The sequence below is a fragment of the Rana temporaria genome, chromosome 5 (assembly GCF_905171775.1).
Source record: "Rana temporaria chromosome 5, aRanTem1.1, whole genome shotgun sequence".
NCBI lineage: Eukaryota > Metazoa > Chordata > Amphibia > Anura > Ranidae > Rana > Rana temporaria.
This window is the reverse complement of record NC_053493.1, coordinates 20166544-20184143: the sequence shown is the minus strand read 5'-3', so window position 1 is coordinate 20184143 and position 17600 is coordinate 20166544. Positions and strand designations below refer to the sequence as shown.

At 46.6% G+C, this 17600-nt stretch overlaps 1 protein-coding gene across 2 annotated transcripts in view; it reads right to left on the bottom strand.

Moving 5' to 3' along the window:
• Nucleotides 1-2431: 2431 nt before the first annotated feature.
• Nucleotides 2432-17600, bottom strand: part of CRPPA (CDP-L-ribitol pyrophosphorylase A) — a 313658-nt gene continuing 298489 nt past the window's right edge. Inside the window, exon 9 of one of the 2 annotated variants that reach the window (XM_040352251.1) lies at nt 2432-2924. In XM_040352251.1, coding sequence (XP_040208185.1) covers nt 2814-2924 — 111 coding nt within the window. In that variant the 3' untranslated portion in view covers nt 2432-2813. The remainder of the gene's footprint in view (nt 2925-17600) is intronic. The other variant, XM_040352250.1, reaches the window with a different exon arrangement.

Sequence of the window (17600 nt, the reverse complement as noted above, 5' to 3'; positions counted from 1 at the left end):
GCTAATAAGAGACATTAGGCTTAGAAATTTGCACATATCCTCTTTTAAATTTTCCAGTTCATTAAATGACCCGCAACCCCACCCCCCCCCCCCCCCCCCCCACACACCACACAAAAAAATATATATATCCATTATGCAGCCCAGGATATTTTTGCAGATCCAGGAGTTTTTTGGCTGGTCACATGATGCTTGGGGGTCTTCCTCTTATTCTTGCTGCAGCAGAGGACAGACGTTATGACATCAGCATTTCTCTGTGAAAAAAAGAGGTGACACATACCTGGTGACACCTTGGGCTCAGAGGAAGTGCGTTGGATGATGCTGGTTATCATTCAACCCAGAACAGGAGTGAAGGTGAACCTTGGAGGGGTGACGCTGAAGTTTAAAGCCCCCCCACCTAAAAATTGAACGTCAACAGCTACAATTTTTTGTTTTACTATAAGGACACTTACTTGACCAGTGTTGTCGGCACCCCAGCCGATCTTCGGATGCAGCCGCCGCTATTCCTGGTAAGGGAACCGGGTAGTGAAGCCTTTCGTCTTCACAGCCAGTTCCCTACTGCGCACGTGCGAATCGCGCTGCACTTTCTAATTGGCCTGGCGGCAGAGAAAGAAGGAGGGGGGCCATACTTCCGAGAAACAGCGTGGCAGTGCCGTTGATCTGCCGAGCTGGTTCCGGCCATCGTGAAAGTTCCTGCGCAGGGGCAATCTGATCTGCCGAGATGGTTCCTGCTAACGTGAAAGTTCCTTCAAGGACTGCGCAGGCACAAACTTGCCGACGGAAATCTCCGAACCTCGGCCGGCATCCAGGGCGACGTGGATTTTGGGGAAAGTGGCCAGTCGGCCTCACGTCCTTGCTTCACTCGGACGGTTTGCTCCGCTCGCTCGGCCTGCTGACTCTTTTTTTTAACATCCTCCAATCCACGGGGATGTTAAAGAATGAGCCTGGATGCCGGGCAAGGTTCGGAGATTTCCGTCGGCAAGTTTGCGCCTGCGCAGTCCTTGAAGGAACTTCCCCGTTAGGGGAACCTTAAGGACAAGTCACCGTCTCCAAAAGTGGGGGGTGGGGACCTGTCAAAAACTGGTCCCTGTTCCCCACTGAAAGGTGCCAAATGCGGCACCAGAGAGGGGGAATAAGCGGAGGTTGCTTGAATTTTGCCTTTCTTGACCCATCAACATGCTATTGACTTTTTTTTTTCAAAGTTCCCTTTTTCATGACATACTTTTTTAGACCTAGAGAGGACAGCTTCACTGGGACTCTGTGCATCTCTATACAATGCAGGGTGCTGTACATAGCTTCCTGAAAACATTACAGCACCCTGCCTCATTACTCCTATCAAGAGTTCTCAGCCCTTATAAAAGCAGTGGGAGGAGTTATGCAAATATCAAAATGCCTTGATGGGTGGATCTCAGTCTGGAGGAGTGGGCTGTATTTGCACCCTCGGTAACGCCCACATGTGATGCTGCGCCTCCACGATTGGACCAAAAATCGAATAAATGAAAGGGGTGAGCCACGGACAGTCAGACCGGGGGAAGAAAAAGCTACATGATGCGCAACGTTAGGATTGCCTAACACTTTATCGACACACAGACTTGGGACACCATTGGGTGCTCCAAAGAGAATAGTAATGTGGTGAGCATAGTTACCCCTCCTGTCAGGCCCTGTTCCAAGCCAAATTCCTTTCCAAATAATGTGTCCGGGTTGGAAGGGGGACTGAAACTCGACACATGATTCACATGATTCTACCTGTCCGGGCAAATCCCGGACAGGTAGAAACCTACCCAACGTCCTGCAGCCAGGAAATTAAGCAAAGTATTTTTAATTTCAAAATGTTAATAATTGCTGGACGTTGGATAACCAACGGCACCACATCCCTATATTGTGAATATTTTATAGGAAAAAAATAGTGGGACTTTTAAGGTGCCATAAACAAATCAAGACCAATATATATATATATATCAAATTTATTTATACATAGATAAAATCATCAGGATATTATCATACAATAACCATATGTAAGATGGAGCACAGTATTTTCTTGCTCTACATGTTTCGCCATACAATGGCTTCCTCAGGTGGTAAGTATCAGATGGGGATTTTTTTTTACCTCTTCTGACCTATGCTTCTTTGAGAGTTTGTTTTTTATGTGTCTATATATTTTTCATTATGATGTCATATATTGTAACAGTTTTACATGATTCTAATATTTTCTCCTCAACCTGCAGTGATCATACATGCAGTACTTATCTCCTGAGGAAGCCATCGTATGGCGAAACGTGTAGAGCAAGAAAATACTGCAGTCCATCTCTTACATATGGTTATTGTATGATGATATCCTGATGATTTTATCCATGTATAAATAAATTTGTTATATAAATTTGAGATATATATATATATATATATATATATATATATATATATATATATATATATATTGGTTTCGATTTGTTTATGGCACCATAAAAGTCCACTATCTTTTTCCTATAAAATATTCAGGAAATTAGGCAGGCTTTATATAAACACACTGCAGCTTCTAATGCACATTTTGAGAAGCTCATAGTGTTCAGTGAAATCAGAGTAATCCATTTTAGTCCAGGAGAGGAGCCGGTATAACTGTGTAAGACTGATGGGAAGACTGGAGGTCTTAGCGGCACACAGTGTAAGGTTTGATTTACTGCATTATCATTTCTGGTGAAAGTCGGTTCAGTAACAGTAGAAGGAGTAACACGGCAGATAAAAAACTGTCTGAATAACAGTCACTGGAGGTGGCTAAAAATTTTGGCACCTTATTTCACCAGTTGCAAATTCTTTACACATTATTTTCCTGCGACCAATATCTGCCCGGTGAGCACAGGATTCCGGTCTTTGAGAAGAGCCACAATGATGGCGGACGCTTCCTGCACGTTTTCTTGAAGGCGAACGTCATCCTGGAAAACACACAACAAGATAAAGTTAGAGTTTTTTTGAGTTTGACCGCTCAAAGGCATAACCACGTTACTGAACTTCTACAGACTCTGTCACATGTGTAGCTAGACTGCCGGCCCTCTGAAAACGAATCAACATTGGGTCACCTCCTTACCACCTGCTTCAAACCTCAAAATGCTGACCCGCATTGCATGTGGTTGTAGGGTGGCTGTGGCACGCCTCATTTACCTGATCCGGGAAGTTCGGCCCTCTGTCTCCTCCCTCTACTCACCTCCGAGCTCCGTCCTCTGTCTCCTTCTCCTATCAAGCTCTGAGCACTATCCGCTGGTCTCCTCCCCTGACTCAGCTCTGAGCACTGTCCTCTGGTCTCCTCCCCCTACCCAGCTCCGAGCACCGTCCTCTGGTCTCCTCCCCCTACCCAGTTCCAAGCACCATCCTCTGGTCTCCTCCCCTGACTCAGCTCTGAGAACCGTCCTCTAGTCTCCTCCACCTACCAAGCTCAGAGCACCGTCCTCTGTCTCCTTCTCCTATCAAGCTCTGAGCACCATCCTCTGGTCTCCTCGCCTGATCCAGCTCTGAGCACCGTCCTCTGGTCTCCTCGCCTGACCCAGCTCTGAGCACCGTCCTCTGGTCTCCTCGCCTGACCCAGCTCTGAGCACTGTCCTCTGGTCTCCTTCCCCTACCCTGTTCTGAGCGCCGTCCTCTGGTCTCCTCCCCCTACCAAGCTCCGAGCACCGTCCTCTGTCTCCTTCTCCTATCAAGCACCGAGCACCATCCTCTGGTCTCCTCCCCTGACCCAGCTCTGAGCACCGTCTGGTCTCCTCGCCTGACCGAGCTCTGAGCACCGTCCTCTGGTATCCTCCCCTACCCACCCCGAGCACTATCCTCTGTCTCCTCCACCTACCCACCTCAACACTTTCCTGTCTCCTCCCCCTACCCACCTTCGAGTATCGTCCTCCGTCTCCTCCCCCTACCCACCTCTGAGCACTGTCCTCTGTCTCCTCCCCCTACCCATCTCTGAGAACTGTCTTCTGTCTCCTCCCCCTACCCACCTCTGAGTACCGTCCTCTGTCTCCTCCTCCTACCCACCCCTAGAACAGTCCTCTGTCTCCTTCCCATAACCACCTTCAGTATAGTCCTCCATCTCGTCCCCGTACCCACATTTGAGCATCGTCCTATGTCTCCTCCCCATACTCACCGCCAGCACAGTCCTTGGTCACCTTCCCACACCTACCTTTAAGCACCGTTTCCTCCCCTACCCACCTCTGAACACTGTCCCCTGCATCTTTCCCCTACCCACCTCCAAGCACCGTCCTCTGTTTTCTCCCCCTACCTACTTCTAAGCACCATCCTCTGTCTTCTACTCCTACCTACCTCTGAGCACCATCCCTTGTCTCTGCCTCCTTATCTCCTCTCTGTACTTTCAGAGAATACAAAAACAAGTATCATTTCGTGTTACTAGGTGATTTGAATAGAATTTGTCAATAAAAATAAAAATGTAAGTAAAATAGGTCCCCCGGAGCCAGCAACAGACCCTGGCAGCATCAATAGATCCCCAGCAACCAAAATTAATAGACACTTCAGCAGCCAGCAACAATAAACCCCTTCCCCCAAGCAACAGAAGACCCCACCAACAACAATAGACCTCACTCCAGCAACATTACACCCTCCAGCCCAGCAACAATAAATCCCCAAGCAGTCAGTATCAATAGATCAGCCATCACACCCAAGCACCCCTTGCCAGTATACACATTCAGTACCGGAGGTTCCAGAACTGCGTATCACTGCATTCTTTCTATAAAAAGCCCTGTTACTAGGTTATTTTATCTCCAGTTTGGATTTTCTCATTCAAAAGAATAGCGGATGTAGCCAGACAGGCGGTTAGGATGGTTAGGTAAATTTAGGTTTTAGCTACTCTGTTATCAGTGGAGCAGCTTGTGATTGCTTTGGACTGTTCTGGGCTCCACTGCATGTGCGTTTGATTGTTTCCCCCTGCCTTCTGAAGGATTCAAAAATTAAGTGGACTGGAAAGGCAAATCAATAACCTGAATATTTATGTTGTCTCAGCCAATCTCTGGGGGGGAGGGGGCTGGGGTGCCAAAAAGGTGGCTGGAGGAGTGCATAAATAGTCTGGGGTCTGGAGCTGGATGGTTTTTGTCCAAGCAGAGAAGTTTTAGCTGTTCTAGGCAGCCCAGCTGAAAATCTACCTGTGCGCACAGAGGTCGCAGCTATGCTATGCTAAAAATCAGTGAAACTGATCAAGGGATTCCTCTGATGATCTGGTCTGGATAGTTCACTGGGGAAATGTATGATATTGGAATATCCAGATTTTCCAGGAAAATTGTGAGTACAGACCTAACTGTAGGATCCTGGTGATTGTTGCTGGTTCTATCCCTTGTACTTCAGGACTACTGCTTGCCTGGCCTGGGATATTGTGTCTTAGTTTTGTCCATTTCCTGGGCTATTACTAATGGGGACTTTCCTAAGGAGTAGCTTGAAGGTGAAGAGTGTCCTCTCATTACTGTTCAGTGGTAACGGAGTATCCCACAGCTCACCATGCCCTGTCCAAGTTAATTCAGCAATAAAAAAAAAAAAAATGCAACCAATAGACTATGGTTTTCTCAACCAGGGTACCATGGAACCGTAGGATTCCTCCAGAGGTTGCTAGGGGTTCCTTGAGCAATGAGCAATTTCTGGCACTTGAAATATTAAGATTACCGTAACACTTGGCGGGCCTGGCATTTCCGAATTTCTTCCTCTATTACTTAGCATCCCAGCTGGTTCACGTCCATGATTGGCTGTGTCCAGTCCCGGCAAATGCCTGTACCTTCACGGAGGGGGCTATAGCGTCCTCCCTGGAGACTGCATAATATCATCTACAGGGGACGAGTCCCTTACCGTCCCGGAACCTCTCTACTGGCCACCTCCCTTTCATCTTTCCGTTACATTGTCAAGAAGGTATCCACGCATACCTGGTTGCAGTCCCCAACAACCCTCTGTGGTTCAACCCTAACCTGCAGGAACTGTACTCTCTTCCTGATCCCAATCGCAGGTACTCCAAGGGGGTTAAATACATATGTCACTTATATAACGCTCATGGCTTTAAAACTTTCTCTCAACTACGCTTAGATTTTGACCTACCAAACTTGTACTTATTTTACTACTACCAGCTTCGGCATGCTATACAGGCCCAGTTTGGCTGTCTAAAAGACCCAAATGACCTGCCACCATTGGAAAAACTACTCTGACAACCGGATTCCCACTAAACTTATTTCCACTTATTACCCAACCCTGCTGACCGATTCTAACCCCAGATTCCATAGAGCTCAGGACAAATGGACCTCTATGGACATCTCCTTGGAGGACGAGGACTGGTCGAAATTCAGTGATACCTACAAAACGTCTGTCAATGAGTCCCAAGACCAAATCATACAAGTTAAGATTTTCCACCAGACCCACCTTACTCCGGCGAGGTTGCGTGGGATGGGTCTCCTGTCCTTGGCCGCTTGCTTCCGTGGCTGCGGTCAGGAGGCTGATTTCTTACACTGTTTTTGGTCATGCCCAATAATTCCGGACTTCTGGGGGGAGGTGGGTGCCTTTGTCTCCTCTGCGTTGGGCCTCCCAAATATAATTCACCCCAAGAACTGTCTACTAGGCATTTTTGGTGACTTACACCTGTCAAAGCATGCCAGGAGACTGCTCCGTATACTTTATTTTTATGCTAAAAAGACCATTCTACTGTCCTGGAAGGGTGCACAGACCTCTTTGAAAGCCCTTTGGTTGAAACTTATTAATGACGCCATCCCACTATATAAAGCTTACTTTTGAAATCTGGAAACGGACCAAAACCTTCATAGGTGGCTGGCTAGCCCACTTAGGCCTCGTACACATGATCGGTTAAACAGAGGACAACGGTCTGATGGACCGTTTTCATTGGTCAAAACCGATCGTGTGTGGGCCCCATAGGTAATTTAACCATTGGTTAAAAAAAAGCCAACTTGCTTTAAATTTTACCGATGGATTCCTAACCGATAGGTCAAAACCGATCGTTAGTAGGCACAACCATCGGTTAAAAATCCACGCATGCTCAGAATCAAGTCGATGCATGCTTGGAAGCATTGAACTTCGTTTTTTTCAGCACGTCGTGTTTTATGTCACCGCGTTCTGACACGATCGGTTTTCTAACCGATGGTGTGTAGGCGCGACGGACCATCAGTCAGCTTCATCGGTTAACTGATGAAAACGGTCCAACGGCCCTGGACTTCTTCCATACTGGCCCACTTTGACAGGTCTCTCCCATGGCGGCCGGACAACTCCCGCACCCCCCAGCCACCAAAGCCCCCTCTCTTCCTTCACTGGCTGGTACTGGTACTCTTATAGGCAGTACCAGTGGGGAAGCTAGACATTATTTCACCCGGGGCAAAGAATCATTTTGGTGCCGCCCCCCCTTATGGGACAAGATTAGGCAGAAGTGAGAAACTCCCAGGCCATAGCTGTTGAGTCAGCTGTCTATCCCCTCCCCCATGCTCCTCTGTAGTCCCCCCCTGCTCCTCTGGTCCTCCCCCTGCCTCTTTGTCCCCCCAGGTGAGCACTGTGGGGAGGGAGAGGAGGTGAGCGCTGCGGAAATGGAGAGACAGAGGAGCGGATGGGGGCGGCGGTCCGCTGTCACTGACCTTGGCCCACTGAGCCATCGGCCCACCGGGAAACTCCCTGTAGTCCCAATGGCCAGTCCATCCCTGATAATAAGACAAAAAGAACATTATGGCCACTAGTAGGAGCTGACGATCCTATTAAGTATATCCTATCATTGTGAGCTCCATCTAGTGGCCATAAAGCAGTGTTTTCCTGATTCACACATTCAACCTAGAGAGATTCAATTTTAATTCCACGCACACATAACAAATGTAGGTGCAATTTTACAACGGGAACAGTTCTTTAAAATTTTCAATAAACACAGTCGTGTTTAGATACCTTCTAGTGCCTAACAAATGCTAATAACTTTTCCCCTTTTATTTTTAATATTATAGACAAAGTTTTGTGTTTTGCCCGGAGTTCTTTAAAAAAAAAAAAAAACGAAAGCTTTCCCGAGCTTCAAGTCATGAGAAATATTGTTTGAATGTTCTGAACTCCATACAACCCAATAACCTTGTATGATTTTATAACCGCTGACCCCCGGCGCTCCATGGGGGCCAGACCTTCGAGAGAGGTGATGGGCGTCTAAGGGGAATGACTCTCACATAAAGCAAAATATTATTTTGTCCTTGAAGTGACGTCTGGCAGGGATGGGGTGGAGACATTGCTGGGTCTGTTCACACTCAGGAAGTCCTTCATTTTCAGGAACTTTTTTCAGCTACAAAATGTACTAATAAGATGTAGAACTTAAAATGTTTGCAATTATAATTAACCTGATACAGCTTGTTAAAGGGATAGTAAACATTTTTTTGGTCAACTTAAGTTCCTTTTTTTTTTTAATAAGCATATCGATAATTAATTTTTGCATAACTTTACTGAATGTGTCAGCGGCAAATATCAGAACTGCGGGTAAAGTCCAGTTTAAATAAGCTGTATAGACAGTGGCCCAGATTCTTGTCCAGCGGCGTAATTTTGTGCGGGCATAACGTATCCGCTTTACGTTACGCCTCTGCAACTTACACGGGCAAGTGCTGTATTCTCAAAGCACTTGCTCCGTAAGTTGCGGCGGCGTAGCGTAAATCGGCCGGCGTAAGCCCGCCTAATTCAAATTTGGATCAGGGGGGGCGTGTTTTATGTAAAACTACTGTGACCCGACGTGATTGACGTTTTTGCGGAACGGCGCATGCACCGTCCGTGGAATTTCCCAGTGTGCATTGCTCCAAAGTATGCCGCAAGGACGTCATTGGTTTCAACGTGAACGTTAATGACGTCCAGCCCCATTCACGGACGACTTACGCAAACGACGTAACTTTTTCAAATTTCGGCGCGGGAACGACGGCCTTACTTAACATTGGCTGCGCCTCATATAGCAGGGGCAACTTTACGCCGGGAAAAGCCTAACGTAAACGTTGTAACTTTACTGCGTCGGCCACGCGTACTTTCGAGAATTTGCGTATCTAGCTAATTTGCATATTTGACGCGGAATTCGACGGAAGCGCCACCTAGCGGTCCAAAAAAAATGCAGTTAAGATCCGACGGCGTAAGAGACTTACGCCTGTCGGATCTAATGGATATCTATGCGTAACTGATTCTAAGAATCAGACGCATAGATACGACGGGTCGGATTAGGACTTACGACGGCGTACATGGCGCTGCGCCGTCGTAAGTCCTTTCAGAATCTGGGCCAGTATCTCACAAAAGTGAGTACACCCCTCAGATTTTTGTAAAAATATTCTTCTATCTTTTCATGTGACAACACTGGAGAAATGACACTTTGTATCTACAATGTTGTGTAGTGAGTGTACAGCTTGTATAACAGTGTACATTTGCTGTCCCCTCAAAACAACTCAACCCATAGCCATTAATGTCTAAACCGCAGGGCAACAAAAGTGAGTACACCCCTAAGTGAAAATGTTCAAATTGGGCCCAAAGTGTCAATATTTTGAATGGCCGCCATTATTTTCCAGCATTGCCTTAACCCTCTTGGGCATGGAGATCACCAGAGCTTCACAGGTTGCCACTGGAGTCCTCTTCCCCTCCTCCATGACGACATCACAGAGCTGGGGGATGTTAGAGACCTTCCGCTCCTCCACCTTCCATTTGAGGACACCCCACAGATGCTCAATAGGGTTTTAGGTCTGGACAGGGCTGTCTTAATGAGAGAGCACACCTGGGCACTGCCCAGGGGCCCCAGTTGCATGGGGGGCCCCTGAACTTTTTCCTAAAGCAGCTGGTCCTTGAGCCCATGCTGCCCCGAAAATTTGGGGCACCATGATGGCACTGAGAGTGATAGATGCACAGGGGAGGCAATCTGCCTCCTACCTACTTGATGCCTGGAGACATGCTTGGCCAATCCATCACCTTTACCCTCAGCTTCTTTAGCAAGGCGTCGCCCCCCTAATCCAAGCGCCCGACCCCTAATCTACATGCAGGGTGCCGGACGCATGGATTCCAATGAGGCTCTAATTGGCTCAAAAAAAGGGGCGCAGAGCACTGAGCCTACCCAGTGACAATAGCAATTTAATATTCGCTGTTGTCTTCCTGATTTTACTCCTGGCCAATCAGGAAGCAGGTCCTGAAACCCAATTGGCCAGGGAGTCTTAGGACTCCCTGGCCAATCAGGTTTCAGGATGCACTTCCTGTTCAGCTGGGAGAAGAAACGGCCCGGCTCTTCCTTTAGGGTTACCACCGTTTTTTCAAGCCAAACCCGAACACTTTAGTGGCATATGACACCTTTGGGTGCCCCAAGCAGAGTAGTAATGCGGTGTGCATAGCGCGCTGCAACAAATGGGTGTGGCCAAATTGCTCTTGCTGACATCATCGCCCATCATTCGGCATCACCCAGTGTTGCCGAACCTGCCCCCAGACAGACGTCCACAGCTCCCGGAAGACAACAGATTTGTGTGCGACTATCTTGGTTACTTGGGCAGCCACAGCCCTGTAAGAATAATGGGGTAGATTCAAGTAGGGCTGCGCACTCTTACGGAGGCGCAGCGTACCATTTTTACGCTACGCCTCTGTAAATTACTTGCGCTACGCTTCATTCACGAAGCAGTAGCTCCGTAATTTGCGCGGGCGCTCCATAAAACTGGCCGGCGTAAGTGCGCGTAATTTAAATAATCCCGTAGAGGGCGTGGATCATTTAAATTAGGCGCGTTCCCGCGCCGAACGTAGTGCGCATGCTCCGTCGGGAAACTTTTCCAACGTGCATTGCGGTAAATGACATCGCAAGGACGTCATTTGCTTTAACGTGAACGTAAATGGCGTCCAGCGCCAATCACGATTCACTTACGCAAACGACGTAATTGTCAAAAATCGCGACGCGGGAACGACGGGTATACTTAGCATTGGCTGCTCCTGCTAATAGTAAAATGTGAACGTCGGGCGCGCGTACGGTTGTGAATCGGCGTGAGTATGCAATTTGCATACTATACGCTAACCACTACGGGAAAGCCACCTAGCGGCCACCGCAAGAATGCAGCCTGCGATACGAAGGCATAAGAGACTTATGCCATTCATATCTTAGGCTGCAGTCGGCGTATCGAGCTTTCTGAATCAGGAAAAGTCGATACGCCAGCGCAACTAAGCAATTACGCTGCGTATCTATCAATTGCTTTTTGAATCTACCCCACTGTGTCCTAGTTTCAGTCTGCATGAGACCTGGACACATGATTCAAAACCCGGACTGTCCGAGTGATTCCCTGACAGGTGGCATACCCATTTTTCTTTCCTCTGCCTCGTAAGGTAAGGTCGGTCTTCCATGGAGGAGGGTGGTGATGGATCGTCGCCACCTTCTTGTCCGTCTAACACGGGGGGGCTCCTTGTGACGATTGCCGCCTTCCCACACCCCCTCCCCCCGAAATATTTAGCACCAGCCACCTCTGAAACTGATCTGAAAAAACTCTGCAACTTTTGCTTTGATGGATTTGGTCTGCAATAAACAAAGCTCATGCTCCCTGCTGATTGGAGAGCTCTAGCTCTGACTCAAAAGAGGTGTGTTGCACCCCTGGAGAGAGACCACTGCTCTCACACAAAGAGCAAAGGGTCTTTCGCTGCAACAGGCTGGCAGGGGAGCGACTTTTGTACTCTGGCTGTGTCAGCTTTCTGAAGAAAATGAACTGTAAGACATTGAACTTTTTGCTTTGATGTACTTGGTCTTCAATAAGCAATACACCTGCTCCCTGCAAATTGGAGAGCTCTAGCTATGATTCAGCATAAGGCATGTCGACTCCCGGCAGAGAGACCACTGCTTACGCACAAAGCACAAAGTGTCTTTCTCTGCAACAGGCTGGCAGGGGATGGATTTGGTCTGCAATAAACAAAGCTCACTCTCCCTGCTGATTGGAGAGCTCTAGCTCCGACTCAAAAGATGTGTGTTGCACCCCTGGAGAGAGTCCATGGCTCTCACACAAAGAGCAAAGCACTTTTCTCGACCTCTTAATTTCCCAACTTAGTTGGGGTAGGCGGTACACTTTGGTGGGGGTGGGTCAGCCATGCCTCCTGACCATTGACCTCTGGGAAACCACCTTATGACCTTTGACCTCTGGGGGAGGTCCCGATTCTACTTCCCGAGTCCTAGCCTTATTCTTCAGGGGAAAACCCTAACCCTCTAACCCTAAGGCCCCTTTCACACTGATGCGTATTTCAGGCATTTTAGCGCTAAAAATAGTGCATAAATAACGCCTGCCCCAGCATTCTCAATGAGGCGATGCGCTGGCAGGAGGAAAAAAATCTCCTGCAAGCAGCATCTTTGGAGCGGTAAAGGAGCGGTGTGTATAAAATTAAAATCAATGTGACAGCGCGGCTATACCGCCCGCAAACCGCAGCGTATTAACCCTTTTTCGGCCGCTAGCGGGGGTTAAAATCACACCAATAGCAGCCGAATAATCGCGGTAAATACGACGGTATAGTGGCGCTAAAAATTGTGCCACTATACCGCCACCGCACCTCCCGCGCCCAGTGTGAAAAGGGCCTAACCCTTAACCCTAAACCCAGGGGTCTTTCGCTGCAACAGGCTGGCAGGGGACAGGCTTTTCTACTCTGGCTGTGTTTGCTTTCTGAAGAAAATGAACTTTAAGGGGGTAATCCACAAAGATCCTGCGTAACTTAATTTTTTCCATTTAAGTTACACTGCCTTAAAATTTCTACCTAAGTGCCCGATCCACAAAGCACTTACCTAGAAATTTTGGGCTGTGTAACTTAAATTCCGCCGGCGCAAGGCGTTCCTATTTTCATGGGGGCGATTCCCATTTAAATTAGGCGCGCTCCTGCGCCGGCTGTATTGCGCATGCTCGTGACGTAATTTTCCCGACGTGCATAGCGCGAAATTACGTTACGCCGAGCTTTGTGGATTGCGACGGGTCAATAAAGTTGCGTCGGGGAAAAAAAAAGATACGGCGCGGAAAAAAAAATTCAAAATTTAAAAAAAATCGTGTCGCTGGACAGAAGGGTCTGTTTTTACAAGGTGTAAACAGTTTACACTTTGTAAAAGCAGCCCTAATTTTGCGTTTGCAAACTAAAACTTACGGAGAAAAAACGAAGCTGAAAAGCTTTGTGGATCTCCGTAAGTGCTAATTTGCATACCCGAGGCGGCATTTCGACACAAAATGCCCCCAGCGGCGGATGCGGTACTGCATCCTAAGATCCGGCAGTGTAAGTCCCTTACACATGTCGGATCTTCTCCCTAACTATGGAAAACTGATTCTGTGGATCAGTTCCATAGATAGAAACAGGGATACAACGGAGTAACAGCAATTACGCTGTCGTATCTCTTTTGTGGATCTGGCCTTAAGACTTTGCACCTTTTGCTTTGATGCACTTGGTCTGCAAGTAAAGCTCATGCTCCCTGCTGATTGAATAAGTCTAGCATGCAGTGGGAGCATGTCGGACCCTTGCAGAGAGACCACTGCTTTCACACAGGAGAGCACGGGTCCTCTGCAGCATGTTGGCAGTGGACAGGCTTTTCTATTTTTGGGCTGGGGCTGTTTTTTTTTTAAGAAAATTAACTGTAATTCTTTGCACATCTTTCATTTTGTTAGTCCTGGAATGGTTTTTAGCCGATTTAAACTGTCAGTTTAGTTGGGCTTTACCAAAAAAATAAAATAGGATTATTTATAATCCATTCCTGAATTCTGTGTTCTGTTCATGAGGGAAAAAAAATGTGTTTTTCTCTTATTAAAGCTCAAGCAGAAGTCCTGTAACCGCTCAAGTTGAATTTATAGAACCCAGCGATGTAAACTCGTATGAGCGTCTGCCAGAGGAAAGATTATAAACAGCTCCGCACAATAAATAGTTTTGCCCATTGACTCACACGGCTGTGTAAAGAGTTTACACTCACACAGGGCGAGGAAACAGAATGCCATTGTGATTCTAACATTCAGCCGTCACCAATTAGCCTGTCTTACACGACCACCCACGAACCGACACAAGCAATTCCGCACACCGACGCACGCGGCCTTCTAATCGCGCCAGGCGTATGGATTATGTGGGCTAGCTTTTCACCATCTGAAAGGACCTTTACTAAAATAAACTGACCTTCAGAATACAACTCGTGTCAAACGTTTGGACGCCGACTGGATCGGCGTGAGGGTTTGCGTTATGACACACTAAATACACAGTGTCACGGTCTGAACCAATTTACAGGGCGCAGACGAGGAGGTATGGTAATCAAATTTGTTTTTTTGCCTTTGTTGGAACATATCAATAATATGCGGGAATAAGTGAATATGTCGTTACATTTTCAAGATGTTCCGAAAAATGAAAAGGATCCTAACAAAGTCCCAAATCACTAAACATGAGGCCTGGGCCGGCGCTACATAAGACTTGCAGCTTTCCAATTTCAAGTATTCATAACTAGGGGTGCGCCGGATGGAAATTTTGGTTTCCGAAACCGATACCGAAAATTAAGGAGGCACTAGGCTGAAAACCGAAACCGATACCGAAAAATTAGTTTTTAAAAATTATTTATATTTTTATAAATATTTGTATTATATTCAACTTTTTAATTAATATTAATTTAAATTAATATGAATTTATTGTTTACCATTATTGGCACCTTTAGTGCAAGAAAGGTCAAGAAAAACGCAGTCTGCAGTCTCTAACTATCTCTTATATCATGTCCTCAGTCTCTAACTATCTCTTGTATCATGTCCTCAGTCTCTAACTATCTCTTGTATCATGTCCTCAGTCTCTATCTCTTGTATCATGTCCTCAGTCTCTATCTCTTGTATCATGTCCTCAGTCTCTATCTCTTGTATCATGTCCTCAGTCTCTATCTCTTGTATCATGTCCTCAGTCTCTATCTCTTGTATCATGTCCTCAGTCTCTATCTCTTGTATCATGTCCTCAGTCTCTATCTCTTGTATCATGTCCTCACTCTCTATCTCTTGTATCATGTCCTCAGTCTCTATCTCTTGTATCATGTCCTGAGTCTCTATCTCTTGTATCATGTCCTCAGTCTCTATCTCTTGTATCATGTCCTCAGTCTCTAGCTCTTGTATCATGTCATCAAAAAATGCAGCCATTCTGCAGTCCAATCCTGAATCTGTCCCCTGATGACTCTAAGACCGAGAACTTAGAAATCCAAGTTTGCTGATCACTCTGTTCTCGGTCTCAAGATGCCTGACCAGATGCTGGTCAGGCATCTTTGTGGATCCAGAAACTATTGTCAGGATCCCTCCAGAGCCTGGCCCGGCTGGGTGATGTCGGCCGATAGAGGACTTTATCCTAAAGTCAGCTGAATCTGGGTCACAGAGTGAAGAACTAAGTGCAGTCCTATGACCCACAGGAGAAGTATGACCAATAGAGCTTTGGCCTTACTTCTCCTTTAACCACTTCCAGACCGCCGCATGTATATGTACGTCGGCAGAATGGCACGTACAGGCACATTGGCGTACCTGTACGTCCTTGCCTAGACGTGGGTCGGGGGTCCGATTGGGACCCCCCCCCGCTACATGCGGTGGTCGGATTCCCACGGGGAGCGATCTGGGACGACGGCGCGGGTATTCGTTTATAGCCGTCCCATCGCGATCGCTCCCTGGAGCTGAAGAACGGACGTGCTTCACTGTGGCGGCTGCATCAATCGTGTGATCCTTTTTATAGGAAGACTCGATCGATAACGTCAGTCCTACAGCCACACCCCCCTACAGTTGTAAACACACACTAGGTGAACCCTAACTCCTACAGCGCCCCCTGTGGTTAACTCCCAAACTGCAACTGTCATTTTCCCAATAAACAATGCAATTTAAATGCATTTTTTGCTGTAAAAATGACAATGGTACCAAAAATTTGTCAAAATTGTCCAAAGTGTCCGCCATAATGTCGCAGTCACGAAAAAAATCACTGATCGCCGCCATTAGTAGTAAAAAAATAAATAAAAATAAAACTATCCCCTATTTTGTAAACGCTATAATTTTTGCGCAAACCAATCGATAAACGCTTATTGCGATTTTTTTACCAAAAATATGTAGAAGAATATGTATCGGCCTAAACTGAGGAAAATTTTTGTTTTTATATATGTTTTTGGGGGATATTTATTATAGCAAAAAATATTGAATTTTTTTCAAAATTGTTGCTCTATTTTTGTTTATAGCGCAAAAAATAAAAACCGCAGAGGTGATCAAATACCACCAAAAGAAAGCTCTATTTGTGGGGGAAAAAGGACGCCAATTTTGTTTGGGAGCCACGTCGCACGACCGCGCAATTGTCTGTTAAAACGACGCAGTGCCGAATTGTAAAAACCCCTTGGGTCATTTAGCAGCATATTGGTCCGGTCCTTAAGTGGTTAAGCTCTCAATTTGTTCTAATGATCATCGTCAACTGGATTGAAAGGGAGGTGAAGATCCAAAATTTTGAGTTGTCAACAGAACGAAAACAGAGGGAGAATCTCCAATTGGTGACCGCCTAAGAAAGTATTTCCCTTTCTTCCTGTTGTGTTTACAGGACAGGAAGTGAAAAAAAAAATTCCCCATGGAATGCAGATGGGAAAAAAAATTGCCAAGAGTTTTACTTGTTCCTTAAAACTTTGGCTTTAGATACTGTACAGTGTAACAAAGACTTGTAGTATTACTTATCCAGTTCAACAGTTTGTCATTCTCCAAATGTAAAAAAAAAATCTTCAGGTGAAGCCAAGAGGCCGGATTCAGATACATTGGAGTATCTTTAGGTGGGGCGTAACGTATCTCAGATACGTTACGCCGCCGTAAATTAGGGCGCAAGTTCCGTATTCAGAAAGAACTTGCGCCCTTAGTTACGTCGGCGTAACGTATGTTGTCCGGTGTAAGCCCGCCTAATTCAAATGGGGATGATGTGGGCGTGTTTTATTTAAATGAATGGTGACCCCGCGTATTTGACGTATTTTACGAACGGCGCATGCGCCGATTGTGAAAAAATCTCAGTGCGCATGCTCGAAATTACGCCGCAAATCGTCATTGCTTTAGACGTGAACGTAACTTACGTACAGCCCTATACGCAAACGACATAACATTTTCAAAACTCGACACGGGAACGACGTCCATACTTAACATTGGCTACGCCTCATATAGCAGGGGTAACTTTACGCCGGAAAAAGCCTAACGTAAACGACGCAAAAAAATGCGCCGGCCGGACGTACGTTTCTGAATCGGAGTATCTACCTAATTAGCATATTCATTGCGTAACTATACGGAAGCGCCACCTAGCGGCCAGCGTAAATATTCAGCCTAAGATACGACAATGTGAGACACTTACGCCGGTCGGATCTTAGGGAAATCTATGCGTAACTGATTCTCTGAATCAGTCGCATAGATACGACACCGCACACTCAGAGATACGACGGCGTATTCGGAGATACACCGTCGTATCGCCTTTCTGAATCCGGCCCATGCTCTTTATATTTTTATCCCTCATTTCGATTTTTGTAGCGCACTGTGGATTGCACTGTAGGATTGCACTTTGGTCATGCATGGTCTGCATTAGGTCTTTATGTTATTTAGCATCAGAAGAAGTTTTGGTGACATGTGTTTTCTGTTAACCCGTGACAATCTGTGCCCATTTAACTGCTCGGCATG